Here is a 23,463-nt window from a genome sequence, read left to right on the forward strand (position 1 = left end):
GAACACAAAGCAGCTCACACGACTTCCCAATTCCGGCCCACTTCCCCTAGACTAATCAAATTTGCCTCCTTTTTATCAGTGGCCAGATTTAACTCCTTCTTTTCAATACCTCATTTAGCATTTCTACCTTGAGTTCCACCTTAAGCCATACATTATAAAGGGCAATTAGTCGACTCATATTCCCCGAGTTTGTACAGTAACACCAGAAGGACAGATCTTTCAAGGATTCCAGATTATGGACATATTTCCCAAGTAACAAATGAATAGTATTAACGAATAGTTACTTAATGTGTATATTTACTTTTTTATTTTTCATAGTAATGATTCAATGAATGTAGTGTTTTATTTATTACTGTATTGTTAAACTACTTTGAGCTATAAACATAATAAACAATTATTATGAATGGATAAAGGAAGAGGGTACCAGGAAAAAAGAGAAGGTTATAGCAAAATACTCTTACTTCTGGGAACTTAGGCTGCAAGACCTGGCAAGATACAGTGATTTAGGAAGATTGGCCTGTGAGTGCTTTTCAACCTGAGGATTCATCTGCTCTGAAGTTGGCAGATGGGGGAAAACCCTATCCCTGGCTATCAGATAGCTAGGCTTAGCCCGGAAAATCACTCTTTAATGGGCCAATCGGAGATCTGCGTTGGTCTCCTTGTATCGGTGAAGCTTTTCTCTCGCTCTATGCTCGCGGGGAGGATTCTATGTATTGTGCAGCAGCTACATAACACTAAAGTTCAATCTAGATTCCTTTTCTGTGTTGTGATCTTTTGTTGGTCCCGGCAACCTGGCAATTCGAAATACAGAAATGGATTAGGTTTCTGAAATGGATTTTATCACTGCATGCAATTTCCAAAAACTACAACAAATTATATTGGAATTTACATATTTTCGAGTCACACAAGACTAAAACACATTGTCAGCTGGTGCTGTGATGTCACTTCCTGTCAGACAGTGCAAGAGGTTGATTGTGTGTTACCTATGGTAGGAGCCAATCTTGATCTACATCCAAAACCACTGTGGGAACCCAAGGTCTTAGAATCCAAATATACTTCTTAAAGCTACAATGTTCCACATATCCTTTCAGATATTCTTCATAAATGTCCCTTCTGTAGTCAACACAGAACCGTATAATACCAACTTGCTTCATAGCAATTATTATTATGAAGGCCATGCCTGACAGGATTAGCAAGGGATGCCACGGCTAGCATCTTCCTGAATGTTTAACAGATATTCTCTATCAATGACACTGCAGTTTTGTAGGTTACAAATCTATGATAAATGAAAAAATGTCACCACCTTTTAAAACCTGCTAAAGTTTCCAGCTAAGTTATGCACACAGAATTAACTTAATTTGTCCAGGTCTTCTGGTTGTAAAGTTGGCTGGCTAGCCACCACGGCACATCCTGCACTCTACCCCGCACTCCCCTGGCCCCAAGCATCACCACATTTCTTGCAAACAACTGGAATGCCCCATACCAAGAATGGCCTCACTGGCAAGTACTTATCCCCGCCATTGTCTTCTTTGTCTGCACCAGATTTCATGACACAACCTCTTCATCAGAGCTGATGTTTCAGTTCCTGCCTGATCCCCTGACCGACTATTTCTCCTGGCTGATGATCCTGGCTAGTTACTGCATCCAGCCTGGCCTGCCTCCTCTTAGTGACCTTCTCAACTAATGCAACCATTTTCTTGGTCTAGTTGCCCGCATTGGCTGGATCTCAGGTCTAGCATCCAATCCTCTTGCTTAATATTATGATGCCAATATTTCTCCTGCACACTTACTGGCTACATTATGGAGTACAAATCTTCCTTAACTACCCACCCTCCGGAGGTACCCCCCTCTTCTAATAGAAAGGTTGACACCCCAGGTGGCCAAGCCTGAACGCTTGTGGTCGTGCCACCCCACACTGCTTTCTCTTATGCCTACCCGGTCTAGTCTGCCTTTGCTCCCTTCATTTGTGTTATGTTATTTCATGTACATAGGCTTCTTATACTGCACCAAATCACCACCGTAGCATTCTCAGAGCACCTAGGCTTGTCCATGGAGAGACGTACTGTGTATCAAGACCTCAGTGTGCTGCAAGAAAGGAAGTGAGCGAGGGCAAGATGGGCAGATGGGAAAGCAGGAAATCGATGCTCCGCACACAGGAAGTGAGGGATGCAGCGGAGAAGAATGTTTGTGATAACATTAAGTAATGATGAAAGTATTTGTAAAGCGCACCATTTGCCATTTCCATGGCTTCTCAGCGCTGACAGCTATCGCAGAGATGAGAGGTTAATAAACGCTTGTAATACTGTTTTTCTAGCGCCCATTGCACATCAACCAGAGGACTTCCAGGCAGTGTGCAGAGTGGACTTTCTTCTACTCACCTCCTAGATCCAACCTCCCAGAAGGTTACAGGCCCAGTCTGCAGCCTTCCTCCACTCCTAATGCCTCATTCCAGCTAAATAAGTCTTTGAACCTCCACCTCCAGAAGTGATTCCAAGAACAGGCAGGGATCTGGCTTTCAGGGAGCGTTTTGAAAGGGTGCTGGGGAGGCTGCCATGCAGAGGTTTTGTTGAAGGATGGACATCTATAGAGTTGTGGAGGATAGCTCACGGGCAACACGGTCTATCAGATTGCCGGTCTTTCCCGGTCCCTTCTTCACCGAAATCCATCACCTCGTCCCTGTCATCCTGATCTTTTGCTGACCCCTACATCACCATCTAAAAGCTGAGGCCGCCGGGTTATTGACCCAAAATGACCCAGAGCTTCACCACAAGCTGCATGAGTGTAATCCCTGGGGCCGGAAGGGGTGGTGGATGTTTTGGTTAGAGTGTGGTGTGAAAGTCAAAGAGAAGGTAAGAGTGGTGGGTGTGAGCCGATTGGGTAGACTCGGGAGATCCTTAGAGATGGAGACACTCTATGCAGGGTGCTAGCATAGAGGAAAGTAATTGCCAGTCAGGGTAGGAATCTAAATGGCAGGGACCATGTAAAGGTGATGGCGTGGTTATCCATTTCTGTATGCTATCAACAGGGGGAGAGTGGAAGTATTTGCGTAACCGTAAGCACTATGTAAATAACACATCTTTTTTTGCAATACCTTAAACTCTTGCTGAATGTGTTATGTGTTCAAGAGTTCCTTCGGATGCAACATTCCAGCAAACAGGTTCAATACATCTCATGTAATTGTGCATTTCTTCCTGCCTGACCCGAGATTTGTGTCCATTTATGTGCGCTCTGAGGCCTATGGGCGTGTATCGCTCTATAAAAACTACAAATGAATAAATGAGTAAATACATTGAATAAGTGTCAGCCCATAAACTAATAGCAACACCTTCAATTCACAATCAATGTCTGTCAACACTATGAACATACTTCAGTGTGAATTTTATTCAGTGGTCTTGGGATCCCAGTCCAACTTTTGGGGTACTAGCTTTTCCCTTCTGTGTTAAATGCAAAAGAAGTGCTCAAAGTGTTTGCGTAGAAAGTCATAGTTGGCTGTCTTGGGCTTCCATTCCCAGAATCGCCATTGTAATTAAAGTGTTTGGGGCTGAGGAGTAAAGATGGCTATTTTCTTCTTCTATCACCAGGACAGGATGATCCCAACAGTTTGCGGCATAAATACAACTTCATCGCAGACGTAGTGGAGAAGATCGCCCCTGCTGTGGTGCACATTGAACTCTTCCGCACGTAAGCAATGCCTGCGATATGTATTGATTAAACGCCACACCCATGGGAGCTTTGTTCACACATAGGATTTTAAATGCTATTGCAATTCAGAGACGTATCATGGCAATGGGAGAAGGCACAAAAACACTCATTTAGAAAGTTGGGTCCTCATCTTCCAAGCCCTCCGGAAAACCACGGATTGCTAGGTTCGAAGCTCTGGTTGGATTTTCTAGCTCTTCTAACCAATCAGAAATGCTCTATTTGCTCATTGGTCCCTGATCTGTTCAGTACAGACCATTCTTCATTTACCCAATGAAAGGGCCCCAAGGTGTCTTCTTTGCACCATTGTGAAATATACATAATATACACAACAAAATAAGAAAATTAATACTTTATAATGGGTTCCTGACTTAAGTAAAAAGGCTAGCCGATACAGGGTGCCTAGGCAAAAGGGTCTTTATGCCAGTAAGATAGCTCAGTGGGTTGAGTGCTTACTGCTGCGATCTGTGCCTGATCTGCAGGTCGCAGGTTTGAACCCTGAGTAAGGCCAACTCAGCTTTTCATCCTTCCGAAGTCGATAAATGAGTACCAATTTTGGTTGGGTGATATTGTATGTAAATATGTGCTCTGTAAAGCACTTTGGATAAAGGTGCTTTATAAATAACACATAATTATCAGTATATCTGCGGAACACTTGAGCCAACCTTCTTCAGAATCTCCTTTTCTCAATTAAATGATCAAAGCTAGCACCAGCTTTGTAAGGTGCGCAATCTGTTTAAGACTGCCCATCGGTGAGGTTTGATTACGGTGGCGTAAGAAGGCACGCAGCCACGCAAGACTAAAGGGGAACCAGTCAGTTTCAGAAAAGTTTGTACCCTTTGAAGTTCTTGTAGAGCTGGGGCAGAGTCAGTTGCGAGTGTGTCGTTGCAGGTAAGAGGAAAGCATCAGAGGAAGGAGTGATGACTGCAGGTAGGTGGCAATCGTCCAGGTGGCAAGTAAGAACTATTTTTAGAGCGGCATACTTCAGCTAAACATCTGAACCAACGTGATGCAAAGCAGGAAAAACAAGGACTCCAGCTGCAGACTGACTGACCCCAGGAGCAGTGAGCAGGAAGCTCGCAGAAGACTGGTTTGCTTATTTTCAGATGTGTGTGGGTTTGAGAAGGGGGGTATTTCTGGCTGAGTTTCTAGTGCAGGGACCAGCTTTGTGATTCAGTCCAGGGCCTTCTTCCTTTGCCTGGACCTCTGGCTCCTGCCAGCCTCTGGGTTACAGGCCCATCTGGCAAGCAACAGCTCCTCTCTCTCTCTCCTGGTAGTCACAGGCTCTTGCCACGTGTTGGGCTATAGTAATACCATTCTCCTTGATGTTGCCTGGCCGTGGCCTGTCTCTGGGCCATTTCCCCCAGCATGCTCTCTGCAAGCGGTTCCCTGCACGGCCTGGCCCCACCCAGAGGCGGAGTTATAGCACTGAGTACGCCCTGCCCCCTTCCCTGCACTGCCACTCACCTCTGCCATGCACACACGTCAATGGACCGCCAGCCCATCTGCCTTACTCTCTGATTGGCCTTGTGCATATTTTAACTCCGCCCTAATAGCTGTCATAATAATCTTTGTCCTATCTCACCTCATCATGTGTTTCGCCGTTCCCCCTCATCCCTTTCAGCTGTTTCGGGTCTCCCGCTTCAATGTGTCTCTTAATTGTGCCGTTTGCCCCGAGGCCATGGGCTTGAATAGCACCACGGCCATCTTAAGATCACGGGCAGCGGCGGTAGCACCGGCACGCGCGATACCGCCAACCCGTTCTATGCCGGTGCATTATACACAACCTCCTTATGTCTTAGTGGTTCCCGATCTCAACAGAGTTCCCTCAATCCTGCATCTCTGCCCAGCATTTCCTCTTCCACGCCATTGATATCTGTCTTTGGCTCTCAGGAGAATCGGATTTTCCCACAGTGTTTCTGTTCTTGATATATGGGGGTTTGGGGCATCTCCTGGCATGAGAGGTTGGTGAGGGTAGGTAGAACCTGTCGAAGCCTCCATGTATTGCCCCTAAGCATCAGATCGAGGAATGGGTGGTTCCTTCTCACCCGAAAGACCCCCCTGGTCCTCCACTACTCGCTGTGTACATGGGACTTTGTCTAAGACAGTAACCTTGGAAAGTTCTTTGGTGTACTATGTAGACCACTCTGGAATTGTCCGTCGCTGACCATTGTACGATGTGTTGCTGTTTACCCACAGAAAGTGTGAGGATTTCTACAGCACAGCCTAAAGCACAGTCTACAGCACAGTCTAAAGCACCATCACGTTATTAATTCCAGAGTTTCATCCTGGGCTCCTCAACTTGATCACGCTCAGGAAATACTCTTGCTATTTCATGAGCACTCTTACCAAGCGGGGAGGCCTGGATTTAAGTTGTTAAAGGTCCATTGTTAAGACCTGCAGGTGCCTGATTGGAGTCGGCCCACATGAGCACCCTTGGAAGCGTATGCCTCCAAAGATCCATCAGCAAACCTGCAAATGTTCCAACTCTAGTTTAGCATCTTCTGATCAAGTTGCAGTGCCTTTAAAAGGGCAGCAGGATCACCTACACTTTAGAAGACCACCAAAGACTTGCCTTTAAGATGCGCTCATCACCACCCAGAGTAAATTCCTGGGGGGAGGTCTTTTCTCAGCTAAGGGTCTCAGTTTCCTGCATTTGGCATCTTGGTCTACAACAGCGCCACAATGCTGTCCTGTCAGATCATGGCGCTGTATAAATAACACGCTCCTCCTAGGAGACATCGGGTCCTACCTCCTTGCTCCCCTGTAGATGGATCATACTCTCAGGATTGTCCAACTATCCTGGTGGGTTTTCAGGATATCCCTCAATAATATTCATGAGGGAAAATTTGCATACCTTTAGAATCATTGTATGCAAATATATCCCATGCATATTAATGAGGGGTATACTGAAAACCCGACATGGATCCAGCTCTCGAGGTCTGGAGTTGGACAACCCTGCCCTAGACGTTCATGCAAGTAATGCATCCCCATTGGGGTTGCCACTCAACCAATGTCATCCCCTATTGTTTTTTTCCTAGAGATACTTAAGGAATTCCTCGTAGATTGCAGGGAGACTGGAAAACCCATAGGTGAACAGCGGAAACGTTCATGCTAGGATTCCTGTAGAAGAGTTTTGTACGATACTTGCCCGAAAGCTCTATAGGTGTCTTTTCAAAGTATTTCTCATAGGGTTCTGATAGGAATCATCCTACCTCCAACTTTACCACGATATGACTTTCTCTGAAAAGCCAACAGCCCTCACGAACCCCTCCCCCCCAGAGCAGTGACATTGCTAGTACCTTCCAATAGGCAGCTAGTCAGATAGCTCAGTGAGTGTGAGCAGAGCTGGGATCTCTATGCATGCTGCATGTCCTGGGTGCAGACCTCAGCTGCAATGGCTCAGCCTTTATCCTTAAAGGGAAATATTTTAAGGTCAAAACATTGAGTGCTGTTAATCTGGGTAATAGTCACACTAGTTATTCACAGCACAACAAAATGACAGGAACTGCTGCACCAGCGCAATATACAAAGAACAAGGTATTGGTAATATTTGAGGTATTGGCATAGTTGACCTCATGCCAACTTGACCTACTCCCATTTGAGTGAATCTTTATGACCTAATTCGTTAGGTGAAATGGTACACTTTGATTCAAAAAATAGGTGTGGGATGGGGTAAGGAAATAGATTGAGGTGGGGTGAAGTCAGGGGGGGTGTTCTCCATCCGCAGTAGGTCAAAAAGAATTAGGTCAAAAGAATTAGGTCAAATGAGCAGAAGGTCAAGTTTTTTAGATCAAACAACCCATATCCAATATTTGATACCTAGTGTCATGTAAGAAATTAGCATACAACTATCCTGTAAAATTCCTACTTGATTTCCCATGGGAAACCCATAGGATGATGTTGAACAGGTCTGTCATTGCCCCCGCTCCTGTTCCCCTCGATCCTCCAATTCTGAGACACTGCCCAGGTCTTAGTATTTTCCATCATTGCCCCCGCTCCTGTTCCCCTCGATCCTCCATTTCTGAGACACTGCCCTCCTCCACTCCTCAGGTCTTAGTATTTTCTGTCATTGCCCCCGCTTCTGTTCCCCTCGATCCTCCATTTCTGAGACACTGCCCTCCTCTACTCATCAGGTCTTACTACTTTCTGTCATTGCCCCCGCTCCTGTTTCCCTTGATCCTCCAATTCTGAGACACTGCCCCCCTCTATTCCTCAGGTCTTAGTACTTTCTGTCATTGCCCCCGCTCCTGTCCCCCTCGATCGTCCAATTCTGAGACACTGCTCCTCCTCCACTCTTCAGGTCTTAGTATTTTTTGTCATTGCCCCTGCTCCTGTTCCCCTCAATCCTCCATTTCTGAGACACTGCCCTCCTCTGCTCCTCAGGTCTTACTACTTTCTGTCATGACCCCCGCTCCTGTTCACCCTAATCCTCCAATTCAGAGACACTGCCCTCCTCTACTCCTCAGGTGTTACTGCTTTCTGTCATTGCCCCTGCTCCTGTTCCCCTCGATCCTCCAATTCTGAGACACTGCCCTCCTCTGCTCCTCAGGTCTTACTACTTTCTGTCATTGCCCCCGCTCCTGTTCCCCCTAATCCCCCAATTCTGAGACACTGCCCTCCTCTACTCCTCAGGTGTTACTGCTTTCTGTCATTGCCCCTGCTCCTGTTCCCCTCGATCCTCCAATTCTGAGACACTGCTCCTCCTCCACTCCTCAGGTCTTAGTATTTTCTGTTATTGCCCCCGCTCCTGTTCCCCTCGATCCTCCAATTCTGAGACACTGCTCCTCCTCCACTCCTCATGTCTTAGTATTTTCTGTCATTGCCATCGCCCCTGTTCCCCTCGATCCTCCATTTCTGAGACACTGCCCTCCTCTACTCCTCGGGTCTTACTACTTTCTGTCATTACCCCCGCTCCTGTTCCCCGCGATCCTCCATTTCTGAGACACTGCCCTCCTCTACTCCTCAGGTCTTACTACTTCCTGAAGAGGGACATGCCGGTGGCCAGCGGTTCTGGCTTCATAGTCTCTGAGGATGGCCTGATTGTGACCAACGCCCATGTGGTGGCCAACAAGAACCGCGTGAAGGTGGAACTGAAGGACGGCAGCACGTACGAGGCCAAAATCAAGGATGTGGACGAGAAAGCGGATATCGCACTGATTAAAATCGATGCTCAGGTGAGCCACGGCTGCATACGACTTCCTTCTCTTGAATGAACTGTTGCTAATCATGAAATGTATTGATACACATTGGGTAGAGTGTCCAAAGGCCACATGCACTTTTGGAACTCAACTACCTCACCGTTTCTCCCAAGTTATAATCCAACAAAAAATGCCTAGGAGGTGTAATCTTTCAGTCATTTTTTTTTTATTATATATTTTTATTGTGATCAACAGGAGCATCAGTCACGAGACTCAAAAAATAAACACCTGTGCACACCCTCTCCAGCAATTGGGGGAGAGGCCTGGGTACATTTTGGCCAAACGTTGGGGAGTTAGGTGCCATTGTGCGAGTATTCTACAGTTATGCATCTTGTACTGCATAGGTAGGGAAGATTCCCACACCGCTCTGTATATGGCATCCCAACCTGCTCGTCTTTATCCCACTTCGCTTTGGTGCTCGGGGGGAGAGGGGGCCTCTGTCGATGAGTGCTTTGTACATGCAAGTTATAAGGTCTTTGGTGCCTGAGCGAATGTTCAATATTTTTTTGAATGTGGTGAGGGGGCGCTGCAGCTGGTATTTCCATATCTTTTGGTCATTCTGATTAGAGTTACTATTGCTGACACCCTAATGATCAGTATGTTGTATGATGCCCCTTTGCTTTTTCCTGGTAGGTGATTGGTGCAAGGGTCTGCAACATTTAGCTCTCCACATGTTTTGAACTACAACTTTCATCAAACCTAGCCAGCATAGTCAAAGGTGAGGGATCTTGGGAGTCGTAGTCGTAGGGATGATCCTGGAAAGCTTTTCCAACAAGTCTGAGACCACAATATCAGGCAACACACGTCCTGCTATACATCCATCACATTTCTTGGAATCACCATTGGTCGGCAGCATTGGCTATCCAAAGGTTTTGCACTGCACCTCCTGTCAACCCTAGCTTGCATAGCCAATGGTGATGGGCAATTCTGAGCTACTGGGTCATTGCATGGGCATTCCATTCCACCAAGAAGTGGTGGCTAAAACATCCAATGCCATGCTAGTAAAGACTTGCCAATATCTTCTGAAAAAACAGTTAACGTTATTGATTTTTGGCTTTGGTGCATGTTGGTGGCATAGCCACCAAAATATCACCAACACCATTTCTACAGAGAGGAGACAGAGAGTATAGGGGTGCCAGAAAGCTGACTTTGTGCTTGGCTTCACAACTGTAAAGTCTGCGGCATGATCTATCAACACACTAAATGTTATTTATTGCTCCATTACACTGATGTAATCCAATACTGGCTTGTTTAACTAATTCTCTCCCAATAAAGGAAACTGTAACCTGTCACCTGTCTGTGTGACTTACTAAGCTGGGGCTGCACAGTGATCTTCTTTTTGCAGCCAGAGGCAGCTGAGCTGTATTTGGGCTACATTCCTGGCCCTGTTGGGTTACATGTAGGTTTGGTTTCTTGTTCTGGATGCTGTTACCATACAAGCCATTCTTTTTTCGAGAGGTGCAATACCACTGTCAAGCTGCAGATGTCCTCATAAGAAATGCATTTCTTATGAGGATATCTGTCTGTTGTCAGTGGTACTGCACTTCTCCAATCTCAATGTGATTTCTTATGAGGACAACTGTTGTCAGTGGCACTGCACTTCTCCAATAACACATATTTTGAGGATATCTGTACGTTTTAATTTATTGGAGAGGTGCAGTACAACTGACAAATGTTTTCTCCTGCTCACAACCTGTTTCCATTTCTAGTTCCTGTTTCCCTGGTTGTTTTGTTTTGTTTATTTATTTGAGAGGTGCAGTGCCACTTGCAACATATAGATGGCCTTATAAGACATCTCAATGTGATTTCTTAGGATGACATCTGTCAGTTTGTTTGTTTATTTTATTTAGTATAGCGCTCCAGACCCAGGGGTAAATGGGCACTTAAGGACAGGTTACATAGTTACAGTATAAAGACAGTTATACAATTGTGGCGGAAATATGCCATATATGGTATGTACAGGCAGGTAGTAGGAAACGATTCAGAGTATGTACAATATATACAGTTAGTACTGAGCTTAGTCTATCTGAGGATTGCCTTCTCCAGAAGCCAGCTAATGACTAGTTTTCTGAACACTAGGAAGGATTTGGTCAGTTTAATACTCAGTGGCAGGGTGTTCCAGAGTTGAGGGGCGAGGACAGTGAAGCTCGAGCCCCCCGCTCTTTTGGCGGTGAATCTGGGCACAATGAGACTGAGAGTATTGGATGATCTGGTGATTCTTGTGTTTGGTTTAAGAGTGAGTTTGTTGGTAAGGTACTGGGGGGCTAGGTGGTTTAAGGCTTTGTAGGTGAGGCAGATGGTTTTAAGGTCGATTTTTTGTTGAATGGATAACCATTTGCAAGATATTCTTATGTGGGAGATGTGCTCTCTCCTTGGAATATTTAATGCTGCTCTCAGCACATTATTTTGGAGGATATGAAGTTTCTTGATTATAACTTGGTTGGCACCAAGGTAGACTGTTGCAGTAGTCAAGCTTCGATTGTATGAGGGCCCTCGCCAGAATGAGGCAGCTGTTTGTAGATAGAAAAGGTCTACAGGCCCTGATTAGTTTTCCCGTGTATGCGGTGGCTGAGGCAGTCATATTAACTTGTTTGGAGAGGTTGGTATTGGCGTCAAGGTAGAAACCTAGTGTTTTCACATTATTCACAACTGGAATGATGTTGCCATCTATGGTGAAGTTGGAATAGTCGGGGCTGAGTTTCTGTAGGTTATTGGGGGACCCGACTAGGAGGAGCTCGGTCTTCTCATCATTCAGGCAGAGGCCGTGTATGGCCATCCATGCCTGATTGATGGCAAATTTTTCGTTAATCCTGGTGGCGTCAGTGTTGTAGTTGCCAGTGATGGTGAGGAGTATCTGGGTGTCATCTGCGTAGTTGGTGTAGGTGACACCCAGATGGTCCAGTTTATCAAAGGGAGGCTTTGTAAAGATATTATAGAGGGTGGGGGAGATGCAGGACCCTTGTGGGACACCGCAGGTGAGGGGGATGGGGTCTGCTGCCTCCACAGATGAGAAAACCCTCATGGTTCTGTTGGCTAGGAAGGATTGTATCCATATGACAGCAGAGAGGGAGAAGTGGGCAGCAGAAGAGAGGTGGTTGCAGAGTATTTTGTGGTCAACCAGGTCAAAGGCTGCTGAGAGGTCTAGGAGGAGTAGGATTTGTCCTTGATGTCATCAATCTGGCTTTTGAGGTCAACAAGGGCAGTTTCCGTTCCGTGTTGAGGGCGAAAGCCAGATTGACGCAGGCCTAGCAGTTGATTGGTCTCCAAGTAATCTTGGATTTGCAGGTAGGCAACTCTGTCGAGGATTTTTAGCAGGAAGGGGACTGTGGTGATAGGTCTGTAATTGGTGGGAATGGCCGGGTCGAGAGATTGTTTTTTTAGGAGAGGGAGAACCCATGACTCTTTTAGGTTATTAGGTACCGAATTGGTCGAGAAGGATAGGTTTACTAGTTTGGATATAAAGGGGGCTAGGTCTCGTGCAGCATCTTTGATGATCTGTGCGGGGCAACTGTCCCCTTTACAATTAGAAGGTTTAAGGGATGCTATGATTTTTTGGATTTTGGGTATAGTAACCGGTTTGAATGTGAAGCCGGAAGTATTGCTGGTCGGTGTGGGTGTGCTAGGTATGAAGGCGTTACTATTTGAGAGTTGTAATCTTTTGTATTCGATTTTGTTTTGAAGACCAGTGATTTTGTTAGCTAGGGCATTTTGGATGCTGGTGCACCATGGCTTGTCCTTCACGCAGGTATCGGTTGGAGGGTTCGGATTTTCTAATTCCTTCAGGATGGTGAAGAGTTCTTTAGCAGAAGATTGGGCATTGTTTATTCTAACATTGTAGGCTTCTTTTTTAGTGCAGATTATCTCTTTCTTATAGTGGGAGGAAATGGTCATGAGATTGGATTTGTTTTCTGCAGAGGGGTTGGTTTTCCATAGGGTTTCCATCTTGGCTTTCTTTTTTCTAAGAGTTTTGAGTTCCGGTGTGTACCAAGGGTTCAGGTGAGCTATAGTCTTACCTTTGCGTTGCTTTAGCGGGGCAACGGCATCAATGGCGCTAGTTAGGGCATCATTGTAGGTGTTGACTAGAAGGTTAAGGTCGGCAGTAGCTGAGAGTGTGTTTAGAAGGGGGAGGATCAGTGGTGTGAGGGTCTCCGCAGTGATGTTGCGCTTGTTTCTAGTCAGGCAGGCATGTGCGTAGGGGCGCTGTTTAGGGTTAGGATTGTTTTGGTTGATGTTGAATAATATGAGGGAGTGGTAAGTCCATACAAGAGGTTGTGGGGCTTTGCAGGTGATATTGCAGTTGTGGGCTGCGACCCAGTCAATGGTTCTACCTTTCTGGTGGGTGGGTAGTGTAACGACTTGGGTGAAGTCATGCTCGGATAAGGCGTTAGCCAGGGAGGCCGCAGGAGAGTCGTTAGGGTCATTAAACCCAGGGTTAAAGTCTCCTAGAATAATATTTTGGGAGTAGGGCTTGGAATTCTCTGCTATGAGAGAGGTAATATCTTCCTCAAAGGAACCTATGGGGCCTGAGGGCCTGTATATTAGTTGCAGAGTAATTGTACTCTCAGGGGTGTGGCTTGTACTTTGATGGTGAGGTGCTCGCAGGACTTTAGCGGGGGGATTTGAATATGATTGCTACACCTCCTCCAGTGGTACTGCACCTCCCCAATCTCAGTGTGATTACTTATGGGGATATCTGTATGTTGTCAGTGGTACTGCACCTCCCCAATCTCAGTGTGATTACTTATGGGGATATCTGTATGTTGTCAGTGGCACTGCACCTCTCCAATAAAATAAGTTGTGAGGACATCTGTAGGTTGTAGTCCATTGGAGAGGTGCAGTACCACTGTCAACATACAGATGTCCTGGTAAGAAATTGCATTGAGATCAAAACTACATCCTGCTGCTATTTCTGAAGGCCACACCCTCCTCAGTGGATTGGCACGCTCGCATAACAAAGAGGACTTCTCTATCTGTACCACCTGCCCTTTCCACAACAGACTCCCCTTCTGAACTTCCTCAGCACTTTGCCATAGTCGGATGACTCCCACTCCTGGGTTCACCAGTGCCCTTAGCAGTAATTGGGTTCACTCCCCTCTGCAGTCCCCTCTCCCATCTTTTTCGCTCTCTCTCAAACATGTATTCCCACCTTCTCTTTCTATATATCTCTGTCTCTGATTCCTCTTCCAACCTCTTATTGTGTTCCTTCCTCTCTCCTCCTTGATGTCTCTTCCAACCTCCTTTGCTTCTCTCCTTCTAAAATTCTCTTTTGTATTCCTTATTCCCTCCTTGTCTCTTCTCTCTTTCTTTCCAACCTCCTCCGGCATGTTCTTTGTCCCCTCCTCTTCCTTTCCCTCTTCCCAACCTCCTCCATGATGTGACTTATCTGCCTCCTTCTTCTTGCTCTACTTCCAACCTCCGCCAGACTCCTTCATTCAGCGTCCCAACCTCTTTCTTATCTTTCCCTTCTACCTACCTCTTATGCTTCCTTCTGTCCTCCTCCTTGATTTCCTCATCACCTTCTCCTGAGTGATTCCTCTAGCCACCTTTCTCTCTCTTCTCCCAGCCTCCTCTGCATGCCACCTTCTGACCTCATCCTTCCTGAGGTTCTCTTAGTCAGTGCTGTTCCCTCCTTTCCCCTCCACCACTCTGATGTTCTCTTTACCTTTCCATGTTAGTCCTCCAACCTCCTTGCCAACTCCGTACACCGCCGCCTCTCCAATTTCACTTTCCACCTCCTCTCCAATTTGCCTGCCTCCCCTTGCTCCACCTCTCTTCTTCCACCTCTGACCATCTCCACCAACATCTAGTGCTTGCTCGCCAACCTCTCACACCCACACTACTTCCCCACTTCTGATTCATGTTGTATGACACTACCCCCACCCACTTGACCACAGTGGAGCAGACTGAGCCTATTTCTTGCTCGGTCACTGTACTGGAGACACCAGGTTGTGCATTCCTCCCGCGTTCATTCAGGAAATAATACACGGGAGCCTTAGACTGATGCTTGCAACTGGCACACAGGGAGCCGTGCGCCCTCTTTCATTAACATGGTCACATGTAACCCCATGTGACCTAACGCAGGCTCACCCAGGCATCATGTGACGGCTCTGTTTACAACAGTCGCCATTTTGAATTTCCTGTTTTCATTCAGGACACTGCCAAGTTAACCACCCTTGTGCATACTCCTGCAACCTGACACAGGTTTCACCTTTTCTGCCTAGGGTGCCTCCAGGATGCAGTCCTGAGCACATCCTGCCCTTGGGGGTGGTGTACTGTGGGAAGATCACCTGGGTGGCGACAGGGCCCAGGGTAGTGAGGAGATTCCGTGGGATGAGACACAGTATCTTTCCTCTGAGAGGGAGACTCTTACCACCATGTCAGAAGAGGTTATAGCTTATTGAAGTGCTTTAAAACACATTGTGTATAGGCGCTATATAAATGAACTGTCATATCATATCATATTGTCATTTTAAATATATCAACCTCCTTGTGCAAGTGAAATGGTAAATGCTACGGTTGTAACACCGCAAAATATTATATCAAAAGAACAAATCTTTTGTATCCCTGAAATGAAACATCTTCCTCAATACCAAAGGTACACTACAAGAAATGGCGTAAATACAGCCTTTTCTATACTATCTGTCTCTATTAAGATTGAAACCCACAATCCCTCTTCTAGAAATACTAAGGGAATTAAAAGTACCCTTGCAAGTATAAAAGGATGGGGGAAACCTAATTTCACTAAAGTGAACTACATGTCCCAGAATCCTACAGGGACTGAGACGAAGAAGGCTGAGGAGGCATGTAGAGTTGAAGGACAGGCAAGTTGGCCTAACAGCCTTTGTCAGGGTCAGGCAATTAACAGGGCTGGCACTTGAAATCAATTTCTGCACCTGAGAGGCATAAAAGGCTGCAGGAGGAATGAGCTAGAGGATTGCACTGGAGCAGGAGCTGGAAGGCTGGCAGTAGTAGCAGAAGGAGAAGAGCATGAGGCTGGCAGTTCATGAGGAAGTGTGATCACTTAAGGGACGCAGGACGAGAAAAGAGCAGATTTCACCTGCAGGTTCTGAGTTGGCCCTGTGTTCACAAACCCTGCCTTGCCGTGGCTGCCCTGAGAGAGACGTGCCGACATTGAAGGTCTTCCCAGGTGCGCATAGTGGCTGTAACTGCAGAGCCGTGATCGTGCTGCAACCCGAGGCCCGTGTTCAGAAGCAAGACGAAGAACAGAGGCATGTAGGAGACTCCTCGTGCTCAAGGCTGGACTGTAGACACCCACGCTGCACAAAGGTGTGGGTCCAAAAAGTGCCTAAAGTAGTAGTTGAAGGAAGAGAAGTCCGGATGTGGAAGCAGCCCACAACTGCAGTGTTTCTGGAGCCGGTGAGTGAAGCTCTGTGTTCAGAATCACTGAAAATCCCTTGCCGGTAACTTTTACCAGCTCAATTGTAACTCGCATAAGAGTAGGAGCGAGTGCAAGTTGTTAGTTGCTGTGAAATGTCCTAACAACAAAGGAAATGTATCACGCGCACATCTAATGCAAGTGGCAGTGCTCGTGTAAACAAAAAGCTTTCCATTTCCCATTGTTGAACTGTATTACTTTAACGGAGTGGTCGCGTGTCTCCAATTAAGAAGGGGGGCGCTTTTCTAAATCACTCAGAAAGTTAAAGCTCACTTTTCTAAACGGTTACAAGGAATATTACATCAAAGAGAAGTTGCGTGTGGACAATTGCGATTTCCCACCAGAGTCAAAGTATCACTCCTTGCTAATGAAAGGGAACGTAAGTCCTTACAATTCTTTAAAGTTGAAAATCTTCATTAAAGAGTGGTCGAGTGTACCTAAATCTGTTTCCCTTGTAAAACCTGACCCTAAAACATCCAGAAGAAGTATTCTGTACATATAGAAGTTGCCGAATTAAAGAGAAAAAGCATTACCCAAGCCAGTAGACAAATTCTTGCTATAGTGAAACCAGCCCTATTGAAATCTAATCACCTGTATTTTGAAGTTTCTGAAGTTGTTAAAGGTCCAGTGTCCTCTGATACAAGGGTGACAAAGCTGGAAGAGTGGCATTACAGATTCAGGGTAGCTGCTGTAACCAAGACAGTGTGAAAAAAGCTGGTGAAGGGAGCTGGGTGCATGTAAGCAGACTAAGTCAATGCTGAGACTGTTGAAGGTGAGAGAGGCAGTCTGGAGTCAAAGGCAGATTATGCTGTTGGTAGTAGAACAGACAGACGCGGCAAAGAGGCTGCCCTTTTCTTACAACACAGGAAAGAAGAGTGACTTGCCTTCCTGCGGAGGTCAAAGAGTCTGGTCTTTAAATTGCCTAACAATCCTAAGTTACCAAGTTGAAGCAGACCTATCAGAACTGTGCTTGTCAATAATATTGTCAGTGAATGTTGTATTAAAGGTGGTTGAAGCAATGGCACACTGTGGAGCAAAGGAGCCTGCCTCTACAGTGACCGTAGTAGAAGGGGGTTGTCGAGAGGAAAGCAACAGCCCAAGAAGAAGCATCCTGACAAATTATACTAAAGACACTGCAGAGGTTATAAACATATGGACAGTCTTTTGTCTTTGAACTGTGGCAATACCATCCTGGAAGGAGGATCTCCAGGATTACCATTGGTGCTGTTTTGAAGTGAGGTGGTCCTGGAGATCCCCGACATGGGCATCACCTGGTCTGCGTGGCCTGCAGAACCCTATGCCCAAGGAAGGGGCCCCATATGCCCATGTGTATACTGTGGCCTAATGACCCCATCATGTGTGGTCCCATTGGTGTTGGAAGGTAGAACGGGAAGACATTCCTTCTTTTTCCAGTATGGCGTTTATTTTCCAATTTACTTTTTTCAAAGACCTTTCCGACATCGGAATTACTTCCAAAAAAACTAATCGAAATATATGGGGGCAGGGAGGAGGGTAGCAATTGGTGAGGATGGGGTTGGTGTAGGGGTCAAACAATAGAGAAAGGAGGGTTTGGGGGGACCCCCCCAAATTAAAAAGAAATAAAGTCAATGGTTTGTTTTCAAAGTAATTCCGATGTCGGAAAGTGCTTCGGAAAAAGTCAGTCACAAAATTAACATAGAACCCTTTTCCATGCAATGTGAGAGCTGTAGTCTTCGGAATCGTAAAAGAGAGGGGAAATGCAGAACCGTATTTCCCAACATTTCTTCCTTAAAAGAAGCTTTTTTTGCATCCATTTGGCCAATGATTGGAATCAGGTGAAAGAAAGCCATAAACCCTGGAATCCATTGCGATCATTACCTAATCAAACAAACATGTTCTAAAATGTTCTTTGATATCTTTAATTAAAACATTTTTGTGTGTCGACATGAAAACCAAGAGCGTATGAAGCGTTCTGGGACCAGAAGTTTAATAAAGTGGGGGTGCTCGACTCCACAGGGGCTGTTCTCTTCAGAAGGAATGAGGTTTGGAGTGGTTTTGATTAGTCTGCACATATCTATCCGTGGACTGTATTAGGGGTGGAAGGGAAACCTATTAATCCACAGAATGCTTTGGTCTAGGAAAATATTGATTTACAGGATATTCTGTTATTCTTTTCCACAACAGCCTTGAGAAAGCCATTTGGGGTGCGAAACACATTGGGCAGTCTCCTTACAAATAGCGTTTTTTACTAACATAACCCATGAGCTGCCCTTCACGCTCGTATTGTAATTGCTAACAAACTTCCCACACTAGTTTTGTATTCTGATTGCTAAAGTTCTTCCTCCAATGCCTCTCCCTCTATTCTTATTTTTGGTTTATCTCTAATTGCCTTTCAGAACATTCCACTGCAGTGTCATATTGCGATTTCTAATTATACTTGTAAGCCCCTGCGAGTATTGGTAACGGTCAGAGCAAGGGACACAAGTGTTTTTTGAGTGCATTTTGCTTTTTGGCATTTATGAAAGTGGGATCTGATTAGCAGATCTCACTTTCGGAAGCAGAAATACCTGCATGATCTTATTATTAAAAACAAAAAGGATCAGGCTACCTCACCCTCGCAGGTGGCAATCTGCCAACACCTGATCTCCCAATGTTTCCGATAGTCTCCTCTGTTACTCATGAACCTCCCACTTTGCCTGATATTGTGGTCTCTAATGTTACACGTGAGACTCCTTTCCCGTCTCTTAGGCTGATCTGGTACTCCTGAGCCTCCCTTCCAGTCTCCTATACTAATCTGGTAGTCACGAGCCTCCTTTTCAGTTTCATATACTGATCTGGTACTCTTGAGCCTCCTTTCCCATCTCCTATACTGATTGGGTACTCCTGTATCCTGCTGCCACCCAGTGCTGCTATTCATAGACTCCGTATCCTGCTGTCACACAGTGCTGCTGATCATAGACTCTGTATCCTGCTGCCACACAGTGCTGCTGACCATAGACTCTGTACCCTGCTGCCACCCAGTGCTGCTGATCATAGACTCTGTACCCTGCTGCCACACAGTGCTGCTGATCATAGACTCTGTATCCTGCTGCCACCCAGTGCTGCTGATCATAGACTCTGTATCCTGCTGCCACACAGTGCTGCTGATCATAGATTCTGTATCCTGCTGCCACACAGTGCTGCTGATCATAGACTCTGTATCCTGCTGCACCCAGTACTGCTGATCATAGACTCTGTATCCTGCTGCCACACAGTGCTGCTGATCATAGACTCTGTATCCTGCTGCCACCCAGTGCTGCTGATCATAGACTCTGTACCCTGCTGTAACCCAGTGCTGCTATTCATAGACTCTGTATCCTGCTGCCACACAGTGCTGCTGATCATAGACTCTGTATGCTGCTGCCACACAGTGCCTCTGATCATAGACTCTGTATCCTGCTGCCACACAGTGCTGCTATTCATAGACTCTGTATCCTGCTGCCACACAGTGCTGCTGATCATAGACTCTGTATCCTGCTGCCACACAGTGCTGCTATTCATAGACTCTGTATCCTGCTGCCACACAGTGCTGCTATTCATTGACTCTGTATCCTGCTGCCACCCAGTGCTGCTATTCATAAACTCTGTAACCGGCTGCAACTCAGTGCTGCTGAGCATAGACTCGGTATCCTGCTGCCATACAGTGCTGCTGATCATAGACTCTGTACCCTGCTGCCACACAGTGCTGCTATTCATAGACTCTGTATCCTGCTGCCACACAGTGCTTGCTGTTCATTGACTCTGTATCCTGCTGCCACACAGTGCTGCTGATCATAGACTCTGTACCCTGCTGAAACCCAGTGCTGCTATTCATAGACTCTGTATCCTGCTGCCACACAGTGCTGCTGATCATAGACTCTGTATCCTGCTGCCACACAGTGCATCTGATCATAGACTCTGTACCCTGCTGCCACGCAGTGCTGCTATTCATAAACTCTGTATCCTGCTGCCACACAGTGCTGCTGTTCATTGACTCTGTATCCTGCTGCCACCCAGTGCTGCTATTCATAAACTCTGTAACTGACTCCAACTCAGTGCTGCTGATCATAGACTCTGTATCCTGCTGCCATACAGTGCTGCTGATCATAGACTCTGTATCCTGCTGCCACACACTGCTGCTGATTATAGACTCTGTATCCTGCTGCCACCCAGTGCTGCTGATCATAGACTCTGTATCCTGCTGCCACACAATGCTGCTGATCATAGACTCTGTATCCTGCTGCCATGCAGTGCTGCTATTCATAGACTCTGTATCCTGCTGCCACACAGTGCTGCTATTCATTGACTCTGTATCCTGCTGCCACCCAGTGCTGCTATTCATAAACTCTGTAACCGGCTGCAACTCAGTGCTGCTGAGCATAGACTCTGTATCCTGCTGCCATACAGTGCTGCTGATCATAGACTCTGTACCCTGCTGCCATGCAGTGCTGCTATGCATAGACTCTGTATCCTGCTGCCACACAGTGCCTCTAATCATAGACTCTGTATCCTGCTGCCACCCAGTGCTGCTGATCATAGACTCTGTACCCTGCTGCCACGCAGTGCTGCTATTCATAAACTCTGTATCCTGCTGCCACACAGTGCTGCTGTTCATTGACTCTGTATCCTGCTGCCACCCAGTGCTGCTATTCATAAACTCTGTAACCGGCTGCATCTCAGTGCTGCTGATCATAGACTCTGTATCCTGCTGCCACACAGTGCCTCTGATCATAGACTCTGTATCCTGCTGTCACCCAGTGCTGCTGATCATAGACTGTGTACCCTGATGCCACGCAGTGCTGCTATTCATAGACGCTGTATCCTGCTGCCACACAGTGCTGCTGATCATAGACTCTGTATCCTGCTGCTACACAGTGCTGCCGATTATAGACTCTGTATCCTGCTGCCACCCAGGGCTGCTGATCATAGACTCTGTATCCTGCTGCCACCCAGTGCTGCTAGTCATAGACTCTGTATCCTGCTGCCACACAGTGCTGCTGATAATAGACTCTGTATCCTGCTGCCACACAGTGCTGCTCATCATATATTCTGAATCCTGCTGCCACACAGTGCTGCTGATCATAGACTCTGTACCCTGCTGAAACCCAGTGCTGCTATTCATAGACTCTGGATCCTGCTGCCACACAGTGCTGCTGATCATAGACTCTGTACCCTGCTGAAACCCAGTGCTGCTATTCATAGACTCTGTATCCTGCTGCCACCCAGTGCTGCTGATCATAGACTCTGTACTCTGCTGCCACGCAGTGCTGCTATTCATAGAATCTGTATCCTGCTGCCACACAGTGCCTCTGATCATAGACTCTGTATCCTGCTTCCACCCATTGCTGCTGATCATAGACTCTGTACCCTGCTGCCACGCAGTGCTGCTATTCATAGACTCTGTATCCTGCTGCCACACAGTGCTGCTATTCATAGACTCTGTATCCTGCTGCCACACCGTGCTGCCGATTATAGACTCTGTATCCTGCTGCCACCCAGTACTGCTGCTCATAGAGTCTGTATCCTGCTGCAACCCAGTGCTGCTGATCATAGACTCTGTATTCTGCTGCCACACAGTGCTGCTGATCATAGACTCTGTATCCTGCTGCCACACAGTGCTGCTGATCATAGACTCTGTATCCTGCTGCCACCCAGTGCTGCTGATCATAGACTCTGTACTCTGCTGCCACGCAGTGCTGCTATTCATAGAATCTGTATCCTGCTGCCACACAGTGCCTCTGATCATAGACTCTGTATCCTGCTTCCACCCATTGCTGCTGATCATAGACTCTGTACCCTGCTGCCACGCAGTGCTGCTATTCATAGACTCTGTATCCTGCTGCCACACAGTGCTGCTGTTCATTGACTCTGTATCCTGCTGCCACCCAGTGCTGCTATTCATAGACTCTGTATCCTGCTGCCACCCAGTGCTGCTAGTCATACACTCTGTATCCTGCTGCCACACAGTGCTGCTGTTCATAGACTCTGTACCCTGCTGCCACACAGTGCTGCTATTCATAGACTCTGTATCCTGCTGCCACACAGTGCTACTGTTCATTGACTCTGTATCCTGCTGCCACCCAGTGCTGCTATTCATAGACTCTGTAACCGGCTGCAACTCAGTGCTGCTGATCATAGACTCTGAATCCTGCTGCCGCACAGTGCTGCTGATCATAGACTCTGTACCCTGCTGCCACCCAGTGCTGCTATTCATAGACTCTGTATCCTGCTGCCACACAGTGCTGCTGATTATAGACTCTGTATCCTGCTGCCACCCAGTGCTGATGATCATATACTCTGTATCTGTAGCCTGCTGCCACACAGTGCTGCTGATCATAGACTCTGTATCCTGCTGCCACACAGTGCTGCCGATTATAGACTCTGTATCCTGCTGCCACCCAGTACTGCTGATCATAGACTCTGTATCCTGCTATCACCCAGTGCTGTAGGTCATAGACTCTGTATCCTGCTGCCACCCAGTGCTGCAGGTCATAGACTATGTATCCTGCTGCCACCCAGTGCTGCTGATCGTAGACTCTGTATCCTGCGGTCACCCAGTGCTGCAGGTCATAGACTCTGTATCCTGCTGCCACCCAGTGATGCTGATCATAGACTCTGTATCCTGCTGTCACCCAGTGCTGCAGGTCATAGACTCTGTATCCTGCTGTCACCCAGTGCTGCTGATCATAGACTCTGTATCCTGCTGCCACCCAGTGCTGCAGGTCATAGACTCTGTATCCTGCTCCCACCCAGTGCTGCAGGTCATAGACTCTGTATCCTGCTCCCACCCAGTGCTGCAGGTCATAGACTCTGTATCCTGCTGTTACCCAGTGCTGCAGGTCATAGACTCTGTATCCTGCTGTCGCACAGTGCTGCTATTCATAGACTCTGTACGCTGCTGCCACCCAGTGCTGCCATTCATAGACTCTTTTACCTGCTGCCACACAGTGCTGCTGATCATAGACTCTGTATCCTGCTGCCACCCAGTGCTGCTATTCATAAACTCTGTACCTGACTGCAACTCAGTGCTGCTGATCATAGACTCTGTATCCTGCTGCCACTCAGTGCTGCTGATCATAGGCTCTGTATCCTGCTGCCACACAGTGCTGCTGATCATAGACTCTGTATCCTGCTGCCACCCAGTGCTGCTGATCATAGACTCTGTACCCT

General features: G+C 46.8%; 1 protein-coding gene across 1 annotated transcript in view; it reads left to right on the plus strand.

Annotated features, from left to right (window-relative positions):
• HTRA1 (HtrA serine peptidase 1) overlaps positions 1 to 23,463 on the plus strand; it is a 515,752-nt gene that overhangs the window by 195,451 nt on the left and 296,838 nt on the right. The window contains exons 2-3 of the mRNA XM_069611985.1: positions 3,582 to 3,681; positions 8,669 to 8,876. Of these exons, the coding sequence (XP_069468086.1) occupies positions 3,582 to 3,681; positions 8,669 to 8,876 (308 nt within the window). The remainder of the gene's footprint in view (positions 1 to 3,581; positions 3,682 to 8,668; positions 8,877 to 23,463) is intronic.

Source organism: Ambystoma mexicanum, chromosome 8 (assembly GCF_040938575.1).
Source record: "Ambystoma mexicanum isolate Mex_15411 chromosome 8, UKY_AmexF1_1, whole genome shotgun sequence".
NCBI classification, from domain to species: domain Eukaryota; kingdom Metazoa; phylum Chordata; class Amphibia; order Caudata; family Ambystomatidae; genus Ambystoma; species Ambystoma mexicanum.